This window comes from Eumetopias jubatus, unplaced genomic scaffold (assembly GCF_037043125.1).
Source record: "Eumetopias jubatus isolate StellerSeaLion01/CBP00866 unplaced genomic scaffold, mEumJub1_p1.0 scaffold_13, whole genome shotgun sequence".
Lineage (NCBI taxonomy): Eukaryota > Metazoa > Chordata > Mammalia > Carnivora > Otariidae > Eumetopias > Eumetopias jubatus.
In genome coordinates this window covers 113,490,369-113,509,565 of record NW_028274819.1, presented here as the reverse complement: position 1 = coordinate 113,509,565, position 19,197 = coordinate 113,490,369, and the positions used below count along the sequence as shown (strand labels likewise).

The 19,197-nt window shown below is 43.4% G+C and overlaps 1 protein-coding gene across 1 annotated transcript in view; it reads left to right on the top strand.

Annotated features, from left to right (window-relative positions):
• The first annotated feature begins 3,841 nt into the window (after positions 1-3,841).
• Positions 3,842-19,197, top strand: part of CEP126 (centrosomal protein 126) — an 89,191-nt gene continuing 73,835 nt past the window's right edge. The window contains exons 1-2 of the mRNA XM_088017875.1: positions 3,842-3,969; positions 9,359-9,478. Coding sequence (XP_087874001.1) covers positions 3,842-3,969; positions 9,359-9,478 — 248 coding nt within the window. The remainder of the gene's footprint in view (positions 3,970-9,358; positions 9,479-19,197) is intronic.

The window sequence follows — 19,197 nt, the reverse complement described above, 5'->3', positions numbered from 1 at the left end:
TTGTTGATGATGCTTATAATCTGTATTAAGAGTAGATTAGCACTTATCTTTAATTTCTGGTTGAAGTCTTACAAAACTGTAATGAATATGGCAGAACTTCAGTAATTTTAAATCAGCCAGATGTTAAAATTCTTTGTTCTTTCATAGCTTTCCCAGAAACAAATCCAGGAAATTCTTACTGGAGCAAGAAAATACTTCAGCAGAAGATAGAAAAAAAAAATAGCCTCAGCCAAGAAGAAAGTGAAAGCTCAGGAAATTGTCCCTCACAGGCTGCTTTGCATAATTCACAAGGTTATTACAGTACTCAAATTAGATAAGTTATGTGGACATGCTTTGTAACCATAAAGGGGTTATTATTAGTTCCTTTTGTAAACAGCACACCATCAACAGTTTATGAGGTATGTTATGAAGTTGGGTGTCTACTAGGCGTCTCCTCCTTAGATCATGTCCGAAGCCCAAATCTTATTCCTTCAACCTGTTCTTTCCCATCTTAGTAAATGGCAATACTCTTCATCCAATTGGTCCAGCCCCAAATCACAGAGTCACATCTGATTCTTTTTTCACTCATTTGAAACACAACCATTTCACCCACTTGCCCCAACCATTCATCAATACCTCTTACCGGCTCAAGGTTTAAAATTCTGAACACTTCTGGGGCACCTGGGTGGCTCCGTTGATTAAGCGACTGCCTTTGGCTCAGATCATGATTCCAGGGTCCTGGGATGGAGTCCCGCATAGGCTCCTGGCTCAATGGGGGCCCTGCTTCTCCCTCTGCCCCTACCCCCACTTATGCTCTCTCTCTCTCTCAAATAAAAATAAAATCTTTAAAAATAAATAAAATTCTGAACACTTCTTACCACCTCAATTACCACCATCCTACCCCCAGCTTCCATAATCTCTCACCTAACCTACTATAACAACATTCAAACTACCCTCATCATGTCTAGTCTTATCAACTATAGTCTAAGCTTCCCTACTGCAGCTAGAGTGATTCTTTCTAAAGGTTAACTTAGATCATATTATGCTCTGGCTCGAAACTCTCCAATGGCTTCCTCTTCATTTGAGGTTGGATTTTACATCGATTCCTTGAAAACCGTATCAGTCCCTGCTAAATCTGAGGGCACATCCCCAGAGCATTTCTCCAATCTTGTGTATTAGCACACTTCCCCTCCCTCACCCTGTTCTATTCAGTGTCTTCTTGCTGGTCTACGAACACATCAAATAGAGTTCTGCCCTCAGAGCCTTTTGTACTTACAGCACCTTCTGCCTATAATATTCTTCATCCCAACTATCTGAACGGCAACCTCCTTTCTTCATTTAGACTCTGCCCTAATTTCCCTTAATCAGAGACTTTTCCTAAGCACCATATCTAAAATAGAACTATATCAGTCTCTACCCCCCTACACTACTCCATTTTTCCTCATAGTGCTTTTCACTACCTAATATATTCTGGTGGGGAAGAAAAATAAATACAAACTTCATGAGCATAGGGTCTTTGAAGTTTTGTTCACTCTTGTATCCCCAGCAGCTAAAAAGTCTTTGGCATATACTAGGTGCTCAATATACATTTCCTTAATAAAAGAATGAATTATATATATTAAAAGAATGTATAAAATATTTGTAAAATAAAAATATATAACATGTATATAATATGTTATACTGTGGTTTTAAAGTGCAAAAGAATTAAGCATTGTAGTCAATTCAGATGTCTCTTCCGACAAAATACAGAGACTTTAGTGTAATATTCTTTTTTGTTGCTTGAATAATACTTGACTTTCCTGTCAAGAGAAAAAGTTTATAAATGCCTCAAATTGTCTATTATCCAAATATCTAATCTTAAAGCCTCTTTTTTTTTTAATCTGGGACTATACAACTTCAATAAAGGTGGAAACCTGATTAATATTTTGAAGAAATAATTTAAAGGTTTAAAAAAAAACCGATCCTGTGATTTAAAAAAAAGTAACAGCACTGTGCTTAAAATTTCATTTCTTCTTGGTCATCATTGCAAAGCAACATTTGAATGAAGAATGATTAATATGAAGGAGCATTTCTAGGCACTTGAGAAACCAAGCCGTGCTTCCTAATGCTAATAGTCCATGCAAAGCAAGAAGGTGCCTAGGATTTACAAAATGCCAAACTAATTAGCGAAAGTTAGATTTTGAGGAAGTCTAAGTATGCCTAAATACTCCCAACAGCAACTACAATCTTCTCACTTTGCACAGCCTGCTTTTCTTACTCTCTTTCCAATAGGCCCTAGAGAAACAGACTTGTGTGATGAAAGCAGTGGAGACAGAATCAAGGTCAACACTGTGGCTAGGCCAGTCTAAAACTTGCCAAGATAGTTAATGGTCCATTTAGCCTTTCTTTGCCAAAATTATATATTCTAAATTCTTGGCATTGTCCTGAAGGAAACTTACGGGCTTTGTGTGTTAAATCAAACCTGGATTTGCTGTGGCACTTTAAAATCTCAGTCACCAGATGACATTTCAATTTGGGTCACTGCATCCAACTTTGCAAAAACTGTTTTAAATAGTTTCAATTGGAAAAGTTTATTTGAACTCCAAAAATGAACAAATTAATTCATAAAGGCAGAGACATTTCGATGCTGGGTGAGTGATTTTTATTTGGTTTGTACATTCAGCTTCCAATCTGGGAGTTTTTCCACACACACACACACACACACACACACACACACACACACACACACACACACCCTGGCTGAAACACATTCGGAATTCATATGTACTTTTCTATTGAGCTCCAACAAAAATTTCCAGCTGGGTGAGTGATTTTTATTTGGTTTGTACATTCAGCTTCCAATCTGGGAGTTTTTCCACACACACACACACACACACACACACACACACACACACACACCCTGGCTGAAACACATTCGGAATTCATATGTACTTTTCTATTGAGCTCCAACAAAAATTTCCAGCCTTTTTTTCAAATTTTCACTTGCAAAGCCATTACAAAAACGGCTCAGAAATCCATTCAGGTTTGCACACCTCCTGCAGCAATCTGAGCATGGTGATGTGTTTGGGCATACTCTCCCGGGAGATCTCGAAACTAAATCTGGCCTTCTTTCCAGGCCCCCGACGCGGCGATGGGCTGTCCCCAGAATCTGGCAGCAGGGCAGGCACCATCGGGAGTTGTTGAAAGTCAGACCTTTTCAGCAGGGAGAGGGCGAGGAAGAGACTGCAGAGGGACTGGCAAGCATCCCGGGGCGGTGAGAGAATGCAGAGGAAGGGAAATTTCCCCGGCATCAAGCTTGGGGAAAGGGACTGATGCCCCCAAGACTTCCAGCTCGAATCCTACAAGATTCGGTGGTTCCATCGACCATCCCCACCTTCCCACCCTGAATGATCCCCGCGGCAACCCTCGCATCCCTCAACACCCCCAGGACACCATCCTCAGGACCAGGGACGGAGGACTGTGCCAGGCGCTAACACGCCACGCAGCCCGGGGCTGCTGCGCAGACTCGGTTCCCGGGAGGCCGGGACCCGCTCACGCCGCCTATTGGCTGCCCGGCGCGTAGCCCCGCCCCGCCCCAGCGCCCTGGTTTCCGTCGCCAAGGACGCGGCGTCCGTCGGTTGCCAAGATGGCGGCGGCGTCGGCGGGGCCGCTGCCGCCCCCTCCGCCAGGGCCGGGCAAGGTCGCCGCCGCAGCCGCCACAGCCACCATCGCTGCTGCACGGGAACCGGGGCTGCCGTGGCCAACCCTTCCGCGCCCGTGACGCGAGGCCTGAGAGACGGAGTGGAGGGAGGAAGAGGAGGAGGCCGGGGCTGCCATGAGGGAGGCGACAGCGGCGGGCGGGGAGGCGGCGCTGAGGTGAAGGATGCTGGCCTGGAGGCCTGGGTCCCGGAGCGCGGTCTCGGGACGGGGCCCCGAGTTGTCGGACGCCCGCGACGGAGCCCCCCGCAGCCCCCGCTTGGGCCGCGGGCGCTGCCGGCCTGCCGCCGACCTGTATCCTTCCCGGGGGTGGTGGCCGGGGTGGCGGCGTGGGCGGCGGGCCCCTCGCCCCCTGGGAGCCCGCGTACGTGGGGCGGGCTGGGCGCGGGGGTACGCCCCGCCTGTGGGGCGGTGGGGTGGTGGGCTCCCCGGTCCTGCGCCCGCACCCCCGCTGCATCTCGGCCGGGTCCCTGAGCGCCCGTCCGCGGCGCACCCCGCCGTCCGCGGCCGTGAGCCCCGTGCCCCCCAACCCCGCCGTCCGGGGCCGTGAGCCCCTTGCCCCCCAACCCCGCCGTCCGCGGCCGTGAGCCCCTCCCCCCAACCCCGCCGACCGGGGCCCTGAGCCCCTCCCCCCAACCCCGCCGACCGGGGCCGTGAGCCCCGTGCCCCCCAACCCCGCCGTCCGGGGCCCTGAGCCCCGTGCCCCCCAACCTCGTCGTCCGGGGCCGTGAGCCCCTCCCCGCTCCGCCGACCGGGGCCCTGAGACCCTCCCCCCAACCCCGCCGACCGGGGCCGTGAGCCCCGTGCCCCCCAACCCCGCCGTCCGGGGCCCTGAGCCCCGTGCCCCCCAACCTCGTCGTCCGGGGCCGTGAGCCCCTCCCCGCTCCGCCGACCGGGGCCCTGAGCCCCGTGCCCCCCAACCCCGCCGTCCGGGGCTGTGAGCCCCTCCCCGCTCCGCCGACCGGGGCCGTGAGCCCCGTGCCCCCCAACCTCGTCGTCCGGGGCTGTGAGCCCCTCCCCGCTCCGCCGACCGGGGCCGTGAGCCCCGTGCCCCCCAACCCCGCCGTCCGCGGCCGTGAGCCCCGTGCCCCCCAACCCCGCCGTCCGCGGCCGTGAGCCCCGTGCCCCCCAACCCCGCCGTCCGCGGCCGTGAGCCCCGTGCCCCCCAACCCCGCCGTCCGCGGCCGTGAGCCCCGTGCCCCCCAACCCCGCCGACCGGGGCCCTGAGCCCCGTGCCCCCCAACCCCGCCGTCCGGGGCCCTGAGCCCCGTGCCCCCCAACCTCGTCGTCCGGGGCCCTGAGCCCCGTGCCCCCCAACCCCGCCGTCCGGGGCCCTGAGCCCCGTGCCCCCCAACCCCGCCGTCCGCGGCCGTGAGCCCCTCCCCGCTCCGCCGTCCGGGGCCGTGAGCCCCTTGCCCCCCAACCCCGCCGTCCGCGGCCGTGAGCCCCTCCCCCTCCGCCGTCCGGGGCCGTGAGCGCCGTGCCCCCCAACCCCGCCGTCCGGGGCCGTGAGCCCCTCCCCCCTCCGCCGACCGGGGCCCTGAGCCCCGTGCCCCCCAACCCCGCCGTCCGCGGCCGTGAGCCCCTCCCCCCTCCGCCGACCGGGGCCCTGAGCCCCCGCCCCCGCGCCTTCCGGGTCTGTGGACCCCGTCCCCCAACTCCCCGCCGCCGTCCGGTCTGTGAGCCCGGCCCCTCCCCGCCGTCTGGGTCACTGAGCCCCATCCCGCCCACCACCGCCGTCCCGGTCCTTGAGCGCCGGTCCCCCACCCCATTCCCAGCCGGGTCGGTGAGCCCCGTCCCCCGCAACCCCGGCCGCGGTCCCTTCCCCCACACCGGGCCTCGCAGCGAGATGTTGTGGAAAGTCGGAGCACCGACCCGCGTTGTGCGCGGACAGCTGTGTGGCCCCCGGGAGGGCGCCGCTGTGTTCTGCGCACCCGGTTCACCGTGCCGCTGGGAGGGCGCAGCCCCGCAAGGTCTCCCTGTCCTGCGGGAGTGCGAGTCAGCCGGTTAAGCTAGCACGGCCCGCGTTCGTTCGCGGAGCTGTCCGTTCACGGGGGCTGTCCCGCCGTCAGGGGCACCGCCGTCCCCAGGACGAGCTGGCGCCCGCCTTCGGTGTGGCCAAGGCTGCGCCATAGAGCGTTCAGAAGGAAAGAGTGTTGCGGAATGTGGGAGCGTGTGGCCCCTTCCGAGGGCGCTGGGACCGGGACAAGTCGCGTGGGTGCTGGCGGAGGCCGGGGCTGGACTCCGCGCTCACTCCGCCGCAGAATGCCGCGACTTCTGTCTCCGCCCGGCCCGCGTCCCCACCCCCGCGCTGGGCCCCCGCTTCTGAGATGCTGTCCCTGCAAGCGAGCGAAGGCTCTGCGTGCGGGCTCCGGCCGGCGCCGTGGTGGTGCAGCTCCGGGGTGCAGACCCCGTGACGGGGAGGGCGGCAGCTGTGGGCGCCGCTTCCCCTGGCCGTGCGGCTCCTGCCGCCGGCCTCTCGGCCAGCCGCCATTCACCCCGGCCTGTGCGGGTGCCCAAAACGGCGCTCTCAAGACATGGGTTCTGAAATAAATGGGATCGTTCTATATGGATTTGATTTTGTTCCCTTGACATTGTATTTTCATGCACACACGGAAGGCCTATTACACTGACCCTGACTTATTCTAAATCGGAAAATGGGGAAGTAGGGTCAATGGCTCACTGACAAGAGTGTCTTTCCATCATTTTCATGAAAGAAATGGTTGTAGACTTCGTTTTTTAAATTGATGTAGTAGGAACACTGATTAAACATCAGAGAAAATATTTGTAAATAGAATTAGTAGTAGCTCAAAGGAACAAAACCAAACATTAATTCCAGAATTGTAATAATGGTTTCCTGTAAAATATATTACTAAAAACATACTTAAATACTGCATCTATGGTTGAAATTAAGAAAGTTGTGAATGACTTTCCAGTAGATGCCCAAGAGGCTTTAAGGAAATCCAACAACTTCTGCTAATATGTGTGTGTATATATATGTAAAATGTATCTACATATCTATCTTTTGCTAGTTTATATATATATATGCGTAAGTTTAAGTTGGGATAGAGGAATTCTTGAACATAGTAAGGGCTATGACACTAAATCAAGAATATCATTATATTGCTAATTGGAAAAACACTTAAGTACCTTTTGGAAATACTTGAATGTTCTTAGTGTCTGTAATGTTTTCCATTGGATACATTACAGAGTAGGAGCTCAAATTTGTTGAACAAATAACTAAATGGGGGGAGAACAAACGAAAGAACTTTAGTCAGAAACTAAGCAAGTGCCTTGGTAAAATTTCTACATGTAATTTCTGAATGTGAATTCAATACTCAGAAACATCCAGCTTTCTGTTGAAGATGTTTTCTTTCTCAAGTCGGAATCCCCTGACTCTAAAGGCTATGAAAGAACAAAACCCTATAAAGTTCATCTAATTAAAATTACCTAAATTTCTATCATTTCAATCTAGAATAGAAATAGAATAAACTTTTCTTTAAAAAAAAAAAAAGGTGAAGTCTCTCGTTCCCTTCACACTGTGCCTCTTTTCTCTCTCATAAATATCTCCTCTTTTCCCCTTTCATTTTATTTTAGCACCCACCTTGCCTGTCCCTTCTCTACCTGGTTTATACCCTATTCTTGATTACCCGCACAGGTTCTCTCACCGGCCTCCTTGGTCCTTTGCACCCCTGTTCCTCTGCCTCAACCACCCAATAACTACTGGAGTCCTTCTTCTCTGCTCCTTCACCCGAGTGATAAAAATGCTATCAGAGAAAAATCACAAAACAATACAGACTGGCTGCACACAGATGAATGGTTTCCAGCTTTGCCTGAACAACAACGGGGATCTCTGTTGTTCCTCTTAATGCCTGTGCCAGATCTTTATCATTTCCCTCAGCTCTCAGTAGACTGTCTTACTACGTCATGAGACAATAGACACCAGGAAGGCTCTCAGGTCCCTCTTCAACAATAACACAAACCCACATACTACCAACCACCACCCCCTGCCCCCAACCCTATCATTTTTTCCAGGCTCACTGATGGGATACCACTTTTACTGTAGAAGATGAGTCTATTTACTTACTACCATAGCCTTCCCCCCCGCTCCTTCATACCCCTGGATTATAAATTATCCCATCTTATAATTTACATTCAACTTGCAATGGCATTCTTTCCCTCCAGCCTATAAACACACTCAGGTCTTGGCTATCCTTAAAACGAACTAAACTAACAATCAAACCCTTTGATCATAAGAACCCTTTTAACTTCATTCTAGTATCTCCTGTCTCCATATTCAGACATCTAAAAAGAATAGTCTAAGTTCACTAACTCTACCTTGAGTCACACTTGGTACTACATTCCACAATTAACTTAAGCTAATAAAATATAAATATGAAATTGTAAAAGAATACTGATAGAAAATAGAATTTCATATTTTTCATGTGTTTGAAGTATAGTAACTTTACTTTTTGAAAGGAAAGAAATTTTAAGGGAAAAATACTTCAAAGATGACTAATAAAATTTTAGTGGAAGGAAAAATTGTATAAATACAATGATCTGGGAAAAATACTTAACACTATAGTAGAGGATTAATATCTACACACTATTGAATTTATTGAAATTGATTCTTTTTAAATCAAGTTCTCAATAGATGAATGGCCAGTGACTATGAGCTAACAATTCACCAAAGAGGAAAATAAAAATTAGTAATCATACATGGAAAGTAGTCTATTTTGCTAATACATATATAATAAAACATGGTTTTCCACATGGTCTTTCTAGGAAAAAAAAAAGTACTATCCCATGCTTATGAGGTTTTGAAACTTACATACATACATTTCTGATGACGTAAGTTTGTATAACCCTTCTAGAAACCTATTTTTGTCTATAAGGCACTAAAAGCTATAAAAAAATGTATATATCTTTTGTCCTGTATATCTACTGAAAAATTTCTCCAAGGGAATTGTTCAGCAAGATTTTATTAAGCCATTATTCTATTTTAAGCACCATGCCAGGCATTGGAGTTACAGAAATGTGGAGGAGACATGTACTCATAGGATGTACTCATGAAGATGTCGGGTCATTCAGTGAGGGTTTTCTCCTGGAAAATAGGAGGGGAACGGCTTGAGGTGGTCCTGAACCACCATTTGCTGAGAGATGATGGTGGATGTGTCATGGCTTGTTCTGTTAGTATCTTTGTGTGTCTGGGTGTGGGATTCATGCAGGGAAGTGTTGAGAACTGAAGTTGAAAAAACAGACCAGATTACAATGCTTTATATACTCTAGGTCAGGAGATTTAGAATTTATCGGGAATGTGACAGGGAGCTTTAAGAGAACAACATAGAATGAAAAATCCAATCAGATTTGCCTTTATTAGGTTTTATGAGGTTCATAATGAATGAAAAGATATGCAGTCTCCTTATCCAAGCTCATGATGTCTAAAAGTACAATTTTTTCCCCAGGGAAAGTGAAATATGTATTCAGTTCTAATAGCAAATCAGATTTTTTTTTTACACAGACTATTTGCTGGTCACATACTAACGCTAATGACTACACCTATTGGTTGTTCCACAAAGAATCATTATCCTTAGTATGAGGCTGTGATTATATTTATCAGATGGCACTGACATTCATCCACTGGAGATATAAGCCATTGTCCTTAACTTTGTGCTATTACTAGAGATATGAAAATCCATCTGGAGAAAAATCTAGAAGAAGAGCGTCAAATATTACTGCAGCAACAAAAATTATGCCGAAATCGAGCACGTAAATATTTTGTGGAATCAAACCGGAGAAAAAAGTAAGTAATTGTATTCTCTTCAAAAGTGTAGAAATTCAAAGTCATTATAAATTAATAGTTTCTCTACTTTGTAGCGTTTTATGAACTATGAACCTGAGTCATGACATTGCTTTATCTGTAAAACACTGATCAAGATTTGTGTGCCTTCATAAATTTTCTTACTGTTTTTCTGCCTGAAGCGCAAAGGTGGTGGTGTACTCATTCCACTGAGCGGGACCCTAGCAGCTTTTTCTTGTCACAGGACTTCTTATCACAGTGTCACAGGATGGCTGCAAAATGTGCTATCATCTTTGTTTTCTGTGTCCTTTACGGTAAATTAAAAGGTTACTAATTAGTGTTTAGTGTGTAATGGGATGTAATTTACTACTCACTTCTGTATAACTGTGCCCATTCATCCAATCAGAAAGTGGGGGGGATATAAATATGGTGGAATATGATGCAAGGAATATTATAAGTGACTACCATGAAAAAAAGAAAGCTTTCTAAGCTGGAAGCCTAATAAAATAAAAATTTGAACCATCCAGTCACTGCTCAACATTTTTCAATCTTTTCTTTGAGTGATTAGATTTTGTTTTTTATACAGATTGTTAATAATGTTTTTGCTACCTTGTCTGTATTTCAATAGCAAATCCCTAGAGTGTGTTAACTACATTACTGGGCATGTGTTGCAGATCTCATTTGGGGAATACAAAATTGTTTACCTGTAACTTTTTTCTGGCATCATATTTCTCTTTAGATTAACTCTTTCATTGTCTGGTGTAGTTGATGTTACTTAATGAAGCTTGTTTTTTGTTTTGTGTTTGTGTCTTACTGTTTTTCTCCTACCTCTTGTCTCTGGGGGCATATAAAAGGCACACGACAGGTGTTCAATAAAGATGCACAGTCATATGTTGAATCAATCATGGGCTCTGGAGTCAGAGATCTAGGTTTAAGTCCCCATTCCATGAGTTAGAGCAACTTAATCTCTTTGAGCCTCAGTTTCTCAGTTATGATTGGAATTAATAACATCTGTTTCAAGGGATTGTTATGTAGAGCAAAAAGGTAATATTAGGAATAGTTGAAAATGTGGAAAATATTTATCACACTGTCTGACCGATAGTGCTTCTTCCTTATTTAGTTTATTTTGTTGATTAATAATTAGTATTTGTCAAGAGTGTGTTTTCTAATAACTGAATTACTTTGTAAAATAGCACAAAGTGCCTTCCTGTCTTCTCTCATCAAACACTTTTCTCATTAAAAAAACAGAATTCTGGGATGCCTGGTAGCTCGGTCAGTTAAGTGTCTACCTTTGGCTCAGGTCATGATCCTGGGGTCTTGGAATGGAGCCTCAATTCACGCCTCCTGCCCGCCACTCCCTCTGCTTGTGCTCTCTCTCTCTCTCTTTCAAAAACATAAAATCTTTTTAAAAAACAAACAAACAAACAAATCCCTGGAATTCTGGTGTAGAAAGAAGAGAAATTTTAGTTTAAAATTCTAAGAGGCAGAACATTTTCCAATATAATTTATGTTTTATTTTTCTGTTACCCTACAGTGCTGTGTAAAGACACATAAACATTTCTTTTTAAATGCTAATTATTTTACTTTTTAAATGGGGGCCAAGTTATTCTGAATTCAAACATGTCCATCATCATGGCCTTTTTGGCCTTGCCATTATCTATCCATTTATGTTTTACATCCTCTAAGTTTATGCTGTCTACTCACATTATGGTCACACAGTTTTTCTTAAAAAAACTATTTTTCTTACAAGCAGAGACGTTGTCCTTCCACTCTTAGTGAGTTACGTTTTGACATTAACAGTGCTGTGTCCCCTATAGTTTTCAAAGGAGAATGTTCACAGCCATCAGGTTCTCTGTATTTATTGCCATCTGTTGCTTAAAATCGCACACATTTCTTTTTAAAGATTTTATTTATTCATTTGAGACACAGAGATACAGAGAGGGAGCACGAGCCGGGGGAGAGGGAGAGGGGGAAGCAGACTCCCCGCAGAGCAGGGAGCCCGATGCGGGGCTCCATCCCAGGACCCTGGGATCATGACCTGAGCCGAAGGCAGACGCTTTACCATCTGAGCCACCCAGGCACCCCAAAATCACACACATTTTAATTTGGGTTATTTACTACTGCTTGGCTTTTCTGTTTGCCAGTATTTTTCTTATATGTTTTTATTACATTCTCAAGATTTCCATTCTCTCAGTATCTGTTGAATGGAGTCCCCTTTATTTTACTCCCAGGACCTCTACCTTCACCCCTACCTTCAGCAGGTACTGCCCCAGTATGTACTGGTTATCTTTAGGCCTAGTGCATAACTGGCATTCTGGGGCTTCCCTTTGTTGCTCTTGCCTCCCATAGCATCCCTTTTGTTTGGTTTTACAACATTATTAGTTTACTGGAGCACATCCTCACAAAGTTCTCCAATATGCTGCTATGTAGATCAAAGGACCAAATGATCTTAAGATACACATACACCTAAAGAAATTAACTATTTCCTACGTTTTTTTGATTTTCAATTTTGGAACTATCTTTGGTTAATAACTGAACAGGCATTTATTTACTGAACGAGCATAACTGGTTGAGTACCAATGATTAAACATTGTGTCAGGAGAAAAAAAAATTTTGTTTGTTATTAAACTTTAGAAATGGCAGTCTGATTTAGTGTGACTTCATAAGGAAAAGAAATTGAAGTAGATTTTAAGAAATGTGCAAAAGGAACCTCAGATAGTTCTTTTAAAGTTTGTTTTAATTTTGTTTCTTCAATTTTGTTTTTGGTTTTTTTTTTTTTTTAGATTTCAGATATGAGTGAAGTCATGTGGCGTTTGTTTTTCTCCTTCTGGTTCATTTCACTTAGCATAATACTCTTTTAAGTTTCATCCATGTTGTCAGCAGTGGAAAGATTTCATTATATTTTATGGCTGAGTAGTATTCCAATGTATCAGTATATCTTCTTCATTCATCTATCAACAGGCACTCAATATCTTGACTATTGTAATTAATGCTACAATGCACATAAGAATGTATATATTTTTTTAAATTACTCTTTTTATGTTATTCAGATAAATACCCAGAAATGGAATAGTTGGGTCATACGGTAGTTATATTCTTCATTTATTGAGGAACCTCCATATGGGTTTCCATAGTATTTGCACCAATTTACAATCTCATCAACAGTGGGTAAGGTTCCCGTTTCTCCATATCCTCTCCAATACCTGTGATTTCTTATCTTTTTGATAATAGCCATTTTAACTGTGAGGTGATTTCCTATAGGGGTTTTGATTGAATTTCTCTAATAATTAATGGTGTTGAGCATCTTATTCATATGCCTGTTGGCCATCTGTATGTCTTCTTTGGAAAAATTTTTATTCAGATCCTCTGCCCATTTTTAACCAGGTTGTTCATTTTCCTGTTCTTGAGTTGCATGAATTCTTTATATATTTTAGATGTTAACCCCTTATTGAATATGTGGTTTGAGATTCAGATATATGGTGTGCAGTTGAGCAGGCTGCCTTTTCATTTTGTTGATGGTTTCCTTTGCTGTGCAGAAGCATTTTAGTTTCATGTAGTCCCATTTGTTAATTTTTGCTTTTAGTTGTTGTTCCCTTTGCTTTTGTTCCCTTAGCTTTCAAAAAAACAATAGCTGTGACTAACATCAAGGAACTTACTGCCTATGTTTTCTTCTAGGAGTTGTATGGCTTTAGGTCTTACATTCAAGTCTTTAATCCATTTTAAGTTAATTTCTGTGTATAGTGTAAGACTAATTTCATTCTTTTGCATGAGATTGGTCCATTTCCTCAACACCATTAATTGAAGAGACTGTCCTTTCTCCATTGTTCTTGGCTTCTTTGTCCAAGATTAATTATCTGTATATGTGTAGGTTTATTTCTGGGTTCTCAATCTGGTTCCATTAATCTGTATGTCTGTTTTTATACCAATAACATACTGTTTGATTACTATAGGTTTGTAGTATAGTTTGATATCAGGGAGCGTGATACCTCCAGCTCTGCTCTTTCTCAAGATTGTTTTGACTATTTGAGATCTTTTGTGGTTCCATACAAATTTTAGAATGATTCTGGTTCTATAAAGTATGCCATTGGTATTTGGATAGGGATTGCATTGAATCTGTAGATTGCTTTATGTAGTATGGACATTCTCACAATATTAACTTATATTTTTTTTAACTTTTCTAATCTGTGAGCATAGAATACCTTTCCATTTATTTGCATCTTCAGTTTCTTTCACCGGTGTCATAGTTTTCAGCATAGAGCGCTTTCATCCTCTTATTCTTTTTGATGCAGTTGTAAATAGGATTGTTTTCTTGATTTATCTTTCTGATGCATCATTATTAGTGTATAGAAATGCAATGGATTTCTGTATATTGATTTTGTATCCTGCAACTTTACTGAACTTATTTATTCTAATGGTTTTTTTGGTGGATTCTTTGGGGTTTTCTGTATATAGTATCCTGTCATCTGGCAATAGTGACATTTTGTTTCTATCTTTCTGATTCTAATGCCTTTTTTCCCCCTTGCCTAACAGCCATGGCCTGGACTTCTGGTACTCTGTTGAATACTAGTGCCAAGAGTGAGCATCAAGATTAAGCATCCGTATCTTGTTCCTGTTCTTAGAGGATCACCATTATGATGTTAGTGGTGGGATTGTCCTATATGGCTTTTATTATTATGTTTAGATACATTCCCTCTCTACCCACTTTGTTGAGAGTTTTTATCATAAATAGATGTTGAATTTTGTCAAATGCTTTTTTTGCATCTATTGAGATGATCATATAATTTTTATCTTTCATTTTGTTAATGTAATGAATCAGTTTAATTGATTTGCAGATGTTGAACCATACTTGCATCCCTGGAATACATCCCATTTGATCCTGGTATATGATCCTTTTAATGTGTTGTTGGATTTGGTTTGCTAAAATTTGTTGATGATTTTTGCATCTATGTTCATCAAGGATATTCGCCTGTAGTTTCCCTTTTTTGTGATATCCTTGTCTGGTTTTGGTATCAGGGCAATGCTGGCCTTGTAGAATTGTTTGGGCTTTCCTTCCTCTTCAATTTTTTTGGAAGAGTTTGAGAAGTATATGTAATAAATCTTCTTTGAATATTTGGTAGAATATGCCAGTGAAGCCATCCGGTCCTGGACTTTTGGGGGGAGATTTTTGATTACTGATTCATTCTCCTTACCAATCATTGGTCTGTTCTAATTTTCTATTTCTTTATGATTCAGTCTTGGAAGATTGTATGTTCCTAGGAATGTATCCATATCTTCTAGATTTTCCAATTTGTTGAAGCATAATTGCTCCTAATAATCCGGTATGATCCTTCATATATCTGTAATGTCACTTGCAATTTCTCCTCTTTCATTTCTAATTGTATTTATTTGAGTCCTTGCTCCCTTCGGTTCTTGGTTAGTCTAGCTAAGAGTTTGCTGATTCTGTTTATCTTTTCAAAGAACCAGCTCTTAGTTTTATTGATCTTTTCCCTTGTCCTTTTAGTCTCTATGCATTTCTTTCTGCCGTGAACTTTATTATTTTCCTCCTTCTACTAGTTTGGGACTTTGTTCTTCTTTTTCTAGTTCCTTTAGGTATAAAGTTAGATTGTTTGACATTTTTCTTGTTTTTTGAGGTCGACCTGTCTTGCTATGAACTTCCCTCTTAGAATAGCTTTTGCTGGGAGCCTGGGTGGCTCAGTTGGTTAAGTGACTGCCTTCGGCTCAGGTCATGATCCTGGGGTCCCGGGATCGAGTCCCACATCAGGCTCCCTGCTCAGCAGGAAGTCTGCTTCTCCCTCTGACCCTCCCCCCTCTCATGTGCTCTCTCTCTCTCATTCTTTCTCTCAAATAAATAAATAAAATCTTAAAAAAAAAAAGAATAGCTTTTGCTGTATATAGATTTTTGGTATGTCATATTTCTGTTTTCATTTCTCTCTTGGGCTCTTTTTTTTTAAATTTCTTCTTTGATTTCTTCTATTACCCAGTAGTTGCTCAGTAACATGCTGTTTAATCTCCACATATTTATAGCTTTCCCATTTGTCTTCTTGTAATTAACTTCTAGTTTTATACAATTATGGTTGGAAAAGATGCTTGATATGCTTTTAATCTTATTGACTTTATTGAGACTTGTTTTGTAGTCCAACATGTGATCTGTTCTAGAGAATGTTTTCTGTGCCCTTGAGAAGAATGTGTGTTCTGCTGCTTTTGGATGGAATGTTCTGTATATATTAAGTCCATGTCATCAAATGTGTTTTTGAAGACTGATGTTTCCTTATTGATTTTTTTGTCTGAATGATCTATGCATTAATGAAACTTGGGTATTGAAGTTTCCTACTATTAGTGTATTGTTTTCAATTTCTCTCTTTAGCTCTGTTAATATTTGCTTTATATATTTTGGTACTTCTATGTTGGGTACATATATATTTATAAATGTTATATTTTCTTGCTGGATTAACACGTTTATCATTATGCAACGACCTATGCCTCAAGTTACAATCTTTGTTTTAAAGTCTATTTTGTCTCATAATGAGTATAGTTACTCCAGTTTTCTTTTCATTTTCATTTGCATGGAATGTCTTTTTCCATCCCTTTACTTTTCAGTCCATGTGTGCTTATTTCTGAAGCCAGTCTCTCATAGGCAGCATGTAGATAGGTCTTGGTTTGTTTGTTTTTTTTTTATTCAATTACTCTATCTTTTGATTGGTGAATTTAGGCCATTTACATTTAAAATAATTATTGATAAGTGTACACTTATTGCCATTTTGTTAATTGTTTTATGGCTATTTCTGTTGTTCCTCTTTGTTCCTTTCTTCTCTTTTCTCATCTTTTGTGGTTTGGCTTTCTGTAGTGTCATGTTTAGAGTCTTCTCTTATTTTTTTTTTTTTTGTATTTACTATAAATTTTTTCCTTGTGACAACTGTGGGAGTCACATAAAATATCCTATGTAAATAGCAGTCTGTTTTAAGTTGATAACAATTTTAAATACATTCCAAAGCTTTACCTTTTTGTAACCCCCCCATGTTTTATATTTTTGATGACACATTTTACATCTTTTTATCTTGTTTCCCTTAACTAATTATTGTACTTTTAATTAATTTTACTACTTTTGTCTTTTAACCTTCATGCTGGCTTTATAAGTGATTGATCTACTACCTTTGTTATATATTTGCCTTTTCCAGTGAGGTTTTTACTTTTCTTTGTTTTCCTATTAGTGCCGTTTCTTTTCCGCTTAAAGAAATCTCTCTAACATTTCTTATAGGGCTGGTTTAGTAGTGATGAACTCCTTTTACTCTAAATCTGTCCTTCAAGTCTGAGTGATAACTTTGTTGTGTAGAGAATTCTCAAGTGAAAGGTGTTTTTTTTGTTGTTGTTTTTGTTTTGTTTTGTTTTTTAGCACCTTCAGTTTATGTCATGGCACTCCCTTCTGGCCTATAATGTTTCTGCTGAAAGACCTGCTGAGAGTTTATGGGGTTTCCCTTGTAATAACAAATTGTTTTTCCCTCGCTGCCTTTAGATTCTCTCTTTATCCTTAACTTTTACCATTTTAATTATAATATTTCTTGTATGGATTTCTTTGTGTTCATCTGATTTGGAACTCTCTGGGCTTCCTGGGCCTGGGTGTCTGATTCCTTCCCCAGGTTGAGGAATTTTTCAGCCATTATTTCTCAGATAATTTTTCGGGCTCTTTTTGGATGTTGTCGTCTTCTAGGCTCTCTATAATATGAATGTCGTTATGCGTGCTCTTGTCCCAAAGGTCCCTTATGGTGTCTTCACTGTTCTTTTTTTTTTTTTTAAGATTGTATTTATTTATTTGACAGAGAGAGACCCAGCGAGAGAGGGAACACAAGCAGGGGGAGTGGGAGAGGGAGAAGCAGGCTTCCCGCGGAGCAGAGGGCCCAACACGGGGCTCGATCCCAGGACCCCGGGACCATGACCCGAGCCGAAGGCAGACGCCTAACGACTGAGCCCCCCAGGTGCCCCGTCTTCACTGTTCTTAATCCATGTTTATGTTTGCCACTCAGTCTGTGTGAGTTCCACTGCTTTGTCTTCTGGCTCACTGATTTGTTCTGCTTCATTCAGGCTGCTGTTGAGCCCCTTTGGTATGGTTTTCAGTTCAGTTACAACCTCTATTTGCTACTTGATGTTCATCCATTCTTCTCCCAAGTTTGGTGAACATCTTTATAACCATTACTTTAAACTCTTTATCAGGTAGATTTGCTTATCACCATTTCATTTAGTTTTTTCTGAGCTATTATCTTGTTCTTTCTTTTGGAACACATTTGTCTTTCTCCTCATTTTTCCTAATGCTCTATGTTTGTTTCTATATATTTAGGTTAAGGCAGCGACCTCTCCCAGTCTTGAGGGGTGGCTTCATGTAAGAGATGTCCTAGGAGGCCAAAAAGCACTGTCTCCCCTGGTCACCAGAGCAAGACACTCAGGAACTATCTCCTGTGTGGGCTGTGTGCACTCTTACTGTGGTGAGGCTGTCGCTATGCACACTCGTGGGCAGGGCGGGAGCTCAGTCTGGCTCCAGGAAGCAGCTGTGACTGCCGACGTGTGTCAGCAGGGATGGCCTCTGACCCCAGCTGTGAAACCCATTCCTCACCATGCACACATTGTGGGCACGGCTCTTGGGGGACACGCCCACTGCTGCTAGCAGCAGGTTAGAGGGAGAATTCCAAAAGGCTGCTCCCCAGTGCTGGAGTTAGTAAGGTCAGCTGAGACAGCAAAAATGGCTTGTGCCATTGTCCCAGTCCCAGGGGAGAGTGCCTACTGTTTCCCACCCCTTTGGCAGACACTTAAAGGTTCGTAAATGGGTCACTCTTACCTGTTGTCTGTGCGTGGTTCAGATTGGTGTTGAGTCTTTGCAAAAGCCCTCTAAGAGTGAGTTTTCTGTTCCCTACAGTTTTAAAGTTTTCCTGAACATAATCCCGGTTGATCTTCAGAGCCCAGTGTTTTGGGGCTCACCTCTCCTGTGCAGGATGTAAGGTTTGCGGCACCTAGTATGAAGATGGAAGCTGTTACTCCTCAGGGAAACACTGCATACCTTTATATCCCTTCTGATTGTGACCAACAGCAACTGGGGTGTCGTTGTCCCTAGCAAATTTGTGTTTCTGCCTCTTTCCCTTATTGGTGTTGTCCTTTTACCCTTTGTTGTGGAGGCTCCATTCATTCCGTTATTCCATATGGAGTTGTGAATTTGTGTCCATGGGAGGAGGTGCTTCAGGATCTTGCTAGGCTGTTATCTTGAACCCAACTCAACCTTCAGATAGTTGTAAAATACTAATGTAAGCATAGAGACTTAAAAGTTCAGATGATCAGACAAAATTCCTGTGTAACTAACCAGCAGAATAAGGAGAAAAGGACAGAATGCAGAAAATTGCCCAAATAAAGAGAAGAAAGACTACCAGGTAATAAATGAGGAGCAAGCACTTTGGAAGACTCACTAAAATCTATAATAAAAAAGATTCCTTAAATACCCTAAAGGCATGGGGCACCCGGGTGGCTCAGTCGTGAAGCGTCTGCCTTCGGCTCAGGTCATGATCCCGGGGTCCTGGGGTCGAGCCCCACATCGGGCTCCCTGCTCCGCGGGAAGCCTGCTTCTCCCTTTCCCGCTCCCCCTGCTTGTGTTCCCTCTCTCGCTGTGTCTCTCTCTGTCAAATAAATAAAATCTTTAAAAAAAAATACCCTAAAGGCAGAAGGAAATTACCTATGAAATAATGGGG